Below are 10000 nucleotides of genomic sequence, written 5' to 3'. Positions count from 1 at the left end.
AAAAATGGGACAAATAGTACCTTATGAAGTCTTATTTATTGATCTTGACATAAATGTTTATGGTATGTACATCACAAAAAGATCTACATTAAGGTTTAACTGCACTATCAAAGGAAGTGACATCATATTTGTTGATGTACAGAACTGTTGGATTATGGAGACCTGAAAAATACCGACAACAGAGAGCGCATCCTGCACTTACCGATACCTCGGCTGTGACTGAACACTCAGTAAAAGCTGAGGGCAGGAAAATGTCTTCCAGCTGTCTCTGTTGCTCATGAGACACGTGACTCAAATATATAGTAGGCAGATTTTTCACAGTTTTTAATCTTTGAATACTTATTTAATAAATTATCTCAGATTATCATACTGAATGTACAGTTTTTTTTGCCAGTGACACATGTTCATAATTTTTGGCAAAACACAATAAAACTCTGCCTGAATTTCTCATCAATGATGCAGAAGAAAAGATGAGCACACACACTCAGCTATGAGATTACAGAAACACATTAACAGCGAGCGTAGGGAAACAGTAATGACGTATCCGAAAGAAAGCACAAATCAAGAGTTTCATGGTTCATATTTCAATGAATCACAGCACTACAGAGTCTGATATATTCCACAGCAGAACAACGAAATCAGTACAACACACGGTGCAAAGAAGGAATAGTTCTTTTTTCTTCACAAACAATTTTCCTGCTTTTCGTAGGCGTGAACATGTAGAGATTGCAACATTCCCAATAAATACATCACACTTCTTTTTTTTTCTTTCAACAACAACAAACAAAAAAACATTTCAATTCCAGAGAAGGGTAGACCATACTATCACATCATGCTTATTAATTCCACTTTTGCTGGGAATGGTACTACTTTTTTTTACTGTCAGTAGATTGTAGAGTTTGGTCTACCAGAGGAAGCCTGGCGTCGTCCAGCAGACGGCCGCAGCAGGTTGTCAGGTTGTTTCAGAGGTTGGCTACATGCTGACGGTCAGCTTGGATGACGACGTCTTAAACTTCTGCTCATTTCTTTCCGCCGGCTAACGAGACTTCTCACTCCAAACGCTGAGTAAAGTTTTCTGGGAAAAGTCCTTTGTGTGCGCCGGCTCCGAGCGTCAGCCAGTCACTTTCTTTGACCCCTGTGAGCCAGCCGGCATCCTGCAACACCAACCACAGAACAATCAGCGCCACGTCTTTCTCCGTCCTTTCTGATGCTGCTGGACTTAAAGGGACACTGCCAATTCTCAACCAGCTTCGTGTCTCAACAATGTGTGCAGAGAACCGTGGGGAGCGTCCCTCCATCTGACCAGCGCAGAGACATCCCTCCTCTCCCCACAGAGAAACTGCGCTGATCGCAAACCGCCGCCATCATGTAATTAACGAGTATACGGCTAATCAAGAGATGGACCGTCCCTCTCTGTGTGTCTCATACTCTGTCCAAAATCTGATCAGACAGTAAAACTAGGCAGCACTGATCAATATAAATCAAGATCGTTATTGCACTGCCTATTTCTCTCCTTACATGATTTCAGAAACATATTTTAATGCTCATTTCGCCAAAATGGCGAGAGTTAGTGAACAGGAAGTTGGCGCCACGTTGCTTCCTGCAGAGTGAAAACGGCGGCTGAAAAAACGGAGATCCAACAGTCAAACTAAGCAGCGTCGATCAAATATAAACCAAGATTCTGCTACTGAGTTTCTATTTCCTTCCCCAAATGTTTCAGAAACATGTTTTACTCTTTAACTCGAATACGTGATCTGGCTGCCATTGTTTCGCACAAACCATTACACATTACGTCAGGAGCAGTGCATTCTGGTCATTGTAGGTTTTCTACCTCTTGAGCAAAAGTGTCCTTTTTCTCTGTTTTCTCTGGTCTTGTCACAACAAGTTTTAAAAGCATGTGCATCTCTCTGCTGCAGAGACGGTTTGTTTGATGTGACACCTTCTTTACATCGCTAAAATACTAAATACTTAATTTTGGGGGGCATTTTCACTTTGTTGATAGGACAGTTGAAGAGAGGTGGGCGTGGCTGCACAGGGCAGCACTCTATCTGCTGAGTTACAGGCCGCCCCGAAATACTTCTTTAAATGACGAAACTTTAGTGGGCCACCAGTTGCTCTCACCTGATCCTCCACTGACGCAGTGGGAACCACCAACACCACATCGCCTCTCTTCAGTTCAAGCTCGTCTGAGTTTGCAGCCTCAAAGTCGTGCATCGTCTCCACCTGCAGAAAGTCAAAACACCGTCACTGCCTCTGCTGACAGACTGATCGCGTTCTCAAACGTGTCGTTTATACCGTGCTGCTGTCAAAGTCAGCAGTTAGTATCTGGAGGAAGTCCCACCTTGTAAAGAAAGTCATCAGGGAGTCCCGACACTCCACCAGAAGGACTCATGTGTTTGACAGGCTGGTCTCCAGCTGTCACGCCGTTATCACTGATGGCGGTGGGGGAGATGATGTCAGCGTCACGGTCATCGTCGCCTTCGTTGCTGGAGGCAGGCTCGATCACCACAGAGGGGATCGGCATCTTTTCCTGCAGAGGACAAACAGCATTCAGCTCTCACGCTGATGACCTTTCACTTTCTTTCAGTTATTATGAAGAAGCAAAGTGTAACCCAGAGATTCAAAAGCTTTTTCCAAACCTTTCAAGCACCTCAATGGAGACATTTGCTGGTGACACTGTTGTATTTTGTTTGTAGAACTTAAGTCACATCTAAATGAATGAATCTATTGCACCATCTCTTCACACGTTACTGTTCCTGCTCTAAAAGGAACTGAAGAATGTGGTCATGTTAAGGGTTAACACTAGAACCGCCAAAGTGGGTCGTTTTCACCCACTCACGATTTCAAACGCATGTAACTTTGTTAAAATAAAACTCCTGCATCTGTCATTTCCTGACTTTGGCTGTAATTGTGTTGTTAATCATCTACCGAATTTTAGTTGTTGTGGGACAAACGAAAAAAAATCTTTACCATTTATACCTCCAATCGCCACACAGGGTCATTTTGACTCTGTGGAAACAGCTGTGGCAGGTCGCTGTGACAAGTGCTGTTGACTAAACAACCGGACCAGCGGCGGGAACGCTAAGCTGTCGGCACTTGCCGACAGCTGACTGTCAACTATCAGCTCTCCGCGTGGGGCTAGTTGCTAAGCAACTGGACCAGTGGCGCAAACGCCTGTCAGTGCCATTGTTTTGACTTTTCATAAGAAGTTTGTCACACACAACACAGCTACAGATCGGAGGTTTTGTCGGTAAACATGGACAGATACAGACGGCGGAGGAATGTAGAGGAAGCTCTGGCAAAATTATAGGCCATAAATGAAGAGGAATCAGATGGGGGAGATATAACGGAGAAAGAGTCAGATGAGATATACGACCCCCCACCCTCTGATGAGAAATCCTCACTGAGGACGAGGAGCCAGCGGCCCAAAAAAGGCCCAGGGTTATGATGACAGGTAGCTAATCCCACATCTCATCTTCAGACATATGCACAACTCAACCTAAAGAGCACGTCTAACATTGATACATATCACAACGTTTCCATATCATACACTAATTCAGCCGACATTCAGGGGGTCAAAATGACCCTCCTCGGTGGTTCCAGTGTTACTTTCAGACACTGGATTTTTCAGCCCATTCTCAATCTGAACTTGTAACATAGCTCAGCTTTGTCAGTGCTTTGGGGATAAGTGTACAACCGAAAAGTGTCCGCACGATATGCGTCAGGTTGAAACACTGCTAGAAACAACGTTAATATAAGCTATGTTCCCTCAGTTGGTCAGTATCAGTTTTCACTGAGTCCTTCCTTATGACACATTCTCTAACCCTGAGCATGGATTGTGGGTTTGTGGGGTCATGTATTGTTTTTTATTTATCTGTTTGTATGTAAAGCACTTTGTGCTACATTATTTTTGTATGAAAAGTGCTATACAAATAAAGTTTGATTGATTGATTGATTGATAAGGGGTATGAAGGTTTTCTCAAAATGTATGTTGTTACATGATGCGTATAGTTACATTTTCATAAAAAATTTAGTTAAATCACTGCACAAGCAGAAAGCATGGAGAACCAGCTGGAAACATAGACAATTACAAAGCCACAGCCGACAATGTAAGAAGACGCAAAAAAGGACCTAATGACAGTGATAACGTTTGATGACTCGTTGATCAAACTGAGGACAGTGCAGGATTAAGTGAGAGACGTATTTTAGCATCGTATGGTCATAATGAAAGCCGAGGGATTCTTACAGACGGAGCTGCTTCATCTGGAGATGCTTTTGCCTCGTCAGCAGGAAGGATCTGTGCACACAAATCAGTTTGTTCACTTCATTAAAGAGCAGACACTTTAATCACAGAAATAAATGTAAACCTTTAACGTCAACAACTGTCATAAATGTAGTAAGTTCAGTGATTTGTAGCTGTGAAATACTGTCTTAACTCTTTTCATCAGGACTCATCTTCACAGTAAAGCACCTTTAACAACATCAGTTACTCAAGACAACAAAGAAAAACTACATTCAAATCATCATCAGAGTACAATTAAAAAAAAACCCACCTCATCAAGCTCCGCCTTCTCAGCGCCCGGAGATTCAACCGTCGTCTGCGGACAGAAAATCACATTCAGTCACATGACTCCTTAAAAAAAGTAAATTCAAAAACAGACACAAAACAAAAACAACAAAACAAAAATCAACAATGAAATCAGATCAAACTAATTTACTCAATTCAATAACTGACAATTCATGATCCAATAATGGTGTCACATGATGAAGATGATGAAGATGGTGATGATGAAAATGATTATTGAGATGATAATAAAGGTCATGATAAAGATGATGAAGGTGATGGAGGTGATGAAGAAGATGATGATAAAGGTGATGTGATGATGAAGCTGATGATGGTGAATGTGATGATGAAGATGGTGCTGAAGATGATGAAGATGGTGAAGATGATGGAAATGATTATTAAGATGATGATGAAGATGATTATGATGATGATTATGAAGATGATAATAAAGGTCATGAAGATGATGAAGATGATGGAGGTGATGATGATGATGAAAATGATGAAGGTGATGATGATGATGATGAAGGTGATGATGGTGAATATGATGAAGATGGTGCTGAAGATGATGATGATGGTGATGAAGATGATGATGATGATGATATTACGACTGTGATGATGATGAAGATGGTGGTGGTGATGATGATGATGGCAATGATGATGGTGATGAAGATGAGGCCATGTCGTTAGTGAGTTCCTGTGATCGACTTATCAGCTCACATCAGGTTCCTTCTCCTTCAGGCCGTCAGATCGTTCTGCTGGATCTTCATCACCAGCTGGCACAGATGAAGGTTCCTCCACCTCTCCTTCAGCAGGAGGAGATGGATGTTGGTCCTCATCTCCTCCAGCTGTTGGAGGTGAATATTGGTCCTCTTCTCCTCCAACAGGAGGAGGTGATTGTTGGTCCTCCTCTCCTCCAGCAGGAGGAGGTGAATGTTGATCCTCCTCTCCTCCAGCAGGAGGAGGTGAATGTTGGTCCTCCTCTCCTCCAGCAGGAGGAGGTGAATGTTGGTCCTCCTCTCCTCCAGCAGGGGGCGCTGGAGCTGCGCCTCCTGTCTCTGAGGCTTCTGGTGCCTCAGCTGATTCAGTAACTTCATTCTTTGGTAAAGAAACATGGTGGTCAAAGAAAACACTGTTCAAATGTGGACTCAGACTCTGCCCTCATATCTGCTCCTGGTCTTCATGTCAAAACTCACACAAGTTCAGGACACGACTCGTGTTTCCTCGGCAGTGCCACCAGCTGACTGAGGACACGTGTCGAGGACAAGGGACACCAGCAGAGAGGATCATTTCAAGACTTAGACATGACGTTTTTAACATTGGCAGCACGTGTCGGTACCGGACCTTCACTGAGTGGAGGTCAGCCGTACCCAGAACACTCTGTGATCACACACGTGCAAGTCACAAGTCTTAACCTTCGAGTCTCAACCAAGTCCCATGTCACTGTGATGAAAATCAACCAAGTCACAAGTCAATTCGTACTCTGAAACTATTAAGACAGAATAAGATCAGCAGCACCAGGTGGTGAGAAGTAGCAACATAAATTCAGATCTGACTTCTTCTATTTCTACCCCATTTATTCAGATGTGATCAGAACAGATCTAACTACCTCTACTTCTACTCCCCCACCTTTTACAGGGAGATATCATACATTTACGTTTGACTTTTTACAGTGTACAGCTGCACCTTAACCAGCTCCGACAGTAAACTCCTGCTCTCACATGAATGATTTGTAATCATGATATAGAAATAATAATCAGAACAGTATTTTTCACTTTTAAAACTTGAACTTCATTGTGCTAGACATACTTCCTGTCCAGGAGGACTGAGTGTGTCATTCAGACTTGAACTTCACAGATCTCTAACAGATCCGGATGCTGAGGTGAGTCACGGCTCCTGAACCAGGTATGAACAAACTCTGGAGTGAACATTTCCAGATCACATTTTACAGATAAAAACACAAACTTTACCAAAATATACTCTCTATTCTGAGAGACAGATTAAAGAATAATAAACTGAACAGATCAGTAAATTTAAGACATCAACACGTTATTTGAAGTCACATAGTGAGATGTAAAACTCACCATCTTATCAAAATCAGCAAAAAAGGACGGAGCAGTGGCATCCTTTAGAGAGCAGGCGTCAAATCGGAAAAGAAGAGGAAGAGTCACAATTAGACCATTCTTAGCATCGACAGGAGAGACAACCATGAAGAAACAGGACAAAAACAGATGGGACATTAAGAGACGGGACATCAAGAGTCAGGACATTAAGAGTGGGTACATTAAGAGTCTGGACATTAAGAGTCGGGACATCAAGAGTCGTGACTTTAAGAGTCGGGACATCAAGAGTCGTGACTTTAAGAGTCGGGACATCAAGAGTCGTGACTTTAAGAGTCGGGACATTAAGAGTAAGGCCTTTAAGAGTCGGGACATCAAGCGTCGGGACATTAAGAGTGAGGCCTTTAAGAGTCGGGACATCAACAGTCGGGATCAAGTATCAGGGGCATTAAAAGTCGGGACATTATGAGTCAGGACATTAAAAGTCAGGACATTAAGAGCCGGGACTTTAAGAGTCGGGACATCAAGAGTCTGGACATCAAGAGTCTGGACATCAAGAGCTGTGACTTTAAGAGTTGGGACATCAAGACTCGTGACTTTAATAGTCGGGACATCAAGAGTCTGGACATCGAGAGTCGGGACATCGAGAGTCTGGACATCAACAGTCAGGACATTAAGAGTCTGTACATCAAAGGTCGGGACATGAAGAGACAGGACATCGTGAATTGGGACATTAAGAGCTGGGACATCAAGAGACAGGACATCAAGACTCAGGACATTAAGAGTTGGGGCATCAAGGAACAGGACATCAAGAGTCAGGACATCAACAGTCGGGATCAAGTATCAGGGGCATTAAAAGTCGGGACATCAAGAGTCGGGACTTTAAGAGTTGGGACATTAAGAGTGAGGCCTTTAAGAGTCGGGACATCAAGAGTGAAGACATCTAGAGGTGGGACTTTAAGGGTTGGGACATTAAAGGTCAGGACATGTGGATGGCAGCTCTCAGTCTGTTACCTGTGAAAATCCGTTAAACGTGTCCGTCACCTAAATTTAAACAAAAAAACACAAATTAGTGTTTGAAGACTGAAGAGATTCAGTGGGAACATCAAAGTATGACCAGAACAAGGAGACAAAGCAAGCAGGAGGAGCTGAGGGAGACGGGAGGAACTAAGGGTGGCAGGAGGAGCTGAGGGAGACAGGGGAGGAGCTGAGAGAGGTGGGAGGAGCTCAGGGGGGGCGGGAGGAGCTGAGCTGAGGAAGGTGGGAGGAGGGGGAGGAGCTCAGGGGGGCGGGAGGAGCTCAGGCTGGATCCTGGTTTCAGGAGAACTACTCTTTGTGACTTTGTCTGTGGGATCTGGGGAGAACACACTGAGCTCTACAGTCTGAACTAGTTCAGCTCCCTGAGGAGGAGAACGTCAGTACCTCCTGTTCTGTTTCTAGCTCTCGATACAACGTTCCAAATCTCCGGTTTGCGGCCTCGTCTTCGGACATGTCTGAATTTTCTGGTTCTTTGTGAGTTCTGGTAACGGTTCCGTCTTTTATTCCTCCTGCTGTTCTGGAGAACGCGGCAGACCCCCTGCAGGGACTCACTTCCTGCCAGGACGAGGTGCTGGATTCTGGACCCTCAGTCCCCGAGAAGGCTGCTGGGAAACTGCCGGCAGGAGACCCCGTGTCCCACCCGCCTCTGTCCCCTGTGGACACAACTCCCCCTTCTGCTGAGTGCTCAGGGAATGGATCAAATTCAAAACCAGCCCCCTTGTCTCCACCTTTTATTTCAGCAAATGGATCCAAATCAAATGCACCTCCTCCCTGTGCTTTAGCTGAGGTTACTGAATCAAACGCACCTCCTCCCTGTGTTTCAGCAAAGGGATCTGAATCAAACGCACCTCCACCCTGTGCTTTAGCTGAGGTTACTGAATCAAACGCACCTCCTCCCTGTGTTTCAGCAAAAGGATCTGAATCAAACGCACCTCCTCCCTGTGTTTCAGCAAAAGGATCTGAATCAAACGCACCTCCTCCCTGTGTTTCAGCAAAAGGATCTGAATCAAACGCACCTCCTCCCTGTGTTTGGGTTCCTGGCAGCTCCTCTTCTTTAACTGAACACTTCCTGTCTGCTGCAGCGTTCTCAGGTGAAACCACTGTTTGACACCAATCTGCTGCCAGACCTTTGTCTCCAGACCCCCACCCCTCTGAGATGTCCACCGGGGGACGGTCTTCATAGGAAACGTCGTCGTCAGCACTGGCCCAGCCTCCTCCCTGACCTCCATCAGCCCACTCCTCAGCAGTCTCATATTCTGACCCAGACCCATCTGGAGACCTGGACCACCTGTCTCTTCTGTCCTCAGTGCTGTCCTCAATCTGTTCTCCGTATTCATTGGTGAAGATCAGCCCCGGGGTGGACATCCTGCGCTCCTCCTGCCTCGTCTCATCCTCATCTGCTCTGACTGCGGAGCTGCTGACCTTGTCTTCAGCTGCCGTCTCATTGTCCTGAGCCTTGCCCTGAGCCTCGTCCAGAGCCTCGCCCTGAGCCCCGCCCTTAGCCTCGTCCAGAGCCTCGCCCTGAGCCCCGCCCTTAGCCCCGCCCTGAGACCCCTCCTCAGCTCCTAGAGCAGCGTCTCCGTTTGCTGACAGTGAACCAAAGTCAGCGGACCAGTCGGCGACGAAGCCGGAGTCTGCAGCCTGCTCGGGAAAAGCAGTGTTGATTAAAGTTTGACAACCCTCTACCAAGAGAACGTACACTACCGTTCAAAAGTTTGGGGTCGCCTGGACAATTTTGTGTTTTCCATGAAAAGTCACTTTTATTTACCACCATGAGTTGTAAAATGAATAGAAAATATAGTCAAGACATTGACAAGGTTAGAAATAATGATTTGTATTTGAAATAATAATTTTTTCCTTCAAACTTTGTTTTCGTCAAAGAATCCTCCATTTGCAGCAATTACAGCATTGCAGACCTTTGGCATACTAGCTGTTAATTTGTTGAGGTAATCTGAAGAAATTTCACCCCACGCTTCTAGAAGCGCCTCCCACAAGTTGGATTGGCTGGATGGGCACTTCTTGCGTACCATACAGTCAAGCTGCTCCCACAACAGCTCAATGGGGTTTAGATCAGGTGACTGCGCTGGCCTCTCCATTACAGATCGAATACCAGCTGCCTGCTTCTTCTCTAAATAGTTCTTGCACAATTTGGAGGTGTGCTTTGGGTCATTGTCCTGTTGTAGGATGAAATTGGCTCCAATCAAGCACTGTCCACAGGGTATGGCACGGCGTTGCAAAATGGAGTGATAGCCTTCCTTATTCAAAATCCCTTTTACCCTGAACAAATCTCCCACCTTACCAGCACCAAAGTAACCCCAGACCATCACGTTACCCCCACCAT

At 45.1% G+C, this 10000-nt stretch overlaps 3 protein-coding genes across 3 annotated transcripts in view; 1 reads left to right on the top strand and 2 right to left on the bottom strand.

The window, feature by feature from the left end:
- Positions 1-568: 568 nt before the first annotated feature.
- LOC121951717 (amphiphysin-like) lies at positions 569-5520 on the bottom strand. Its single transcript, XM_042498163.1, has 6 exons — positions 5282-5520; positions 4554-4598; positions 4247-4297; positions 2342-2530; positions 2122-2223; positions 569-1154 (listed from the first exon to the last, which is right to left on the bottom strand). The coding sequence occupies exons 4-6, from the start codon at positions 2522-2524 to the stop codon at positions 1050-1052; spliced, it is 390 nt and encodes a 129-aa protein (XP_042354097.1). The 5' UTR covers positions 2525-2530; positions 4247-4297; positions 4554-4598; positions 5282-5520; the 3' UTR covers positions 569-1049.
- Positions 5521-7898: 2378 nt separating this feature from the next.
- Positions 7899-9433, bottom strand: LOC121951152. Its single transcript, XM_042497399.1, has 3 exons — positions 9428-9433; positions 8676-9300; positions 7899-8633 (listed from the first exon to the last, which is right to left on the bottom strand). Exons 1-3 carry the CDS (start codon positions 9431-9433, stop codon positions 8014-8016), a joined length of 1251 nt encoding a protein of 416 aa, XP_042353333.1. The 3' UTR covers positions 7899-8013.
- Positions 9432-10000, top strand: part of nmnat2 (nicotinamide nucleotide adenylyltransferase 2) — a 12018-nt gene continuing 11449 nt past the window's right edge. The window contains 1 exon segment of the mRNA XM_042497398.1: positions 9432-9476. Within this exon segment, the coding sequence (XP_042353332.1) occupies positions 9432-9476 (45 nt within the window).

This window comes from Plectropomus leopardus, chromosome 12 (assembly GCF_008729295.1).
Source record: "Plectropomus leopardus isolate mb chromosome 12, YSFRI_Pleo_2.0, whole genome shotgun sequence".
In the NCBI taxonomy this organism is placed as follows: domain Eukaryota; kingdom Metazoa; phylum Chordata; class Actinopteri; order Perciformes; family Serranidae; genus Plectropomus; species Plectropomus leopardus.
Note: the sequence above shows the minus strand (reverse complement) of the source record. Positions and strands in the feature narration are given on the sequence as shown.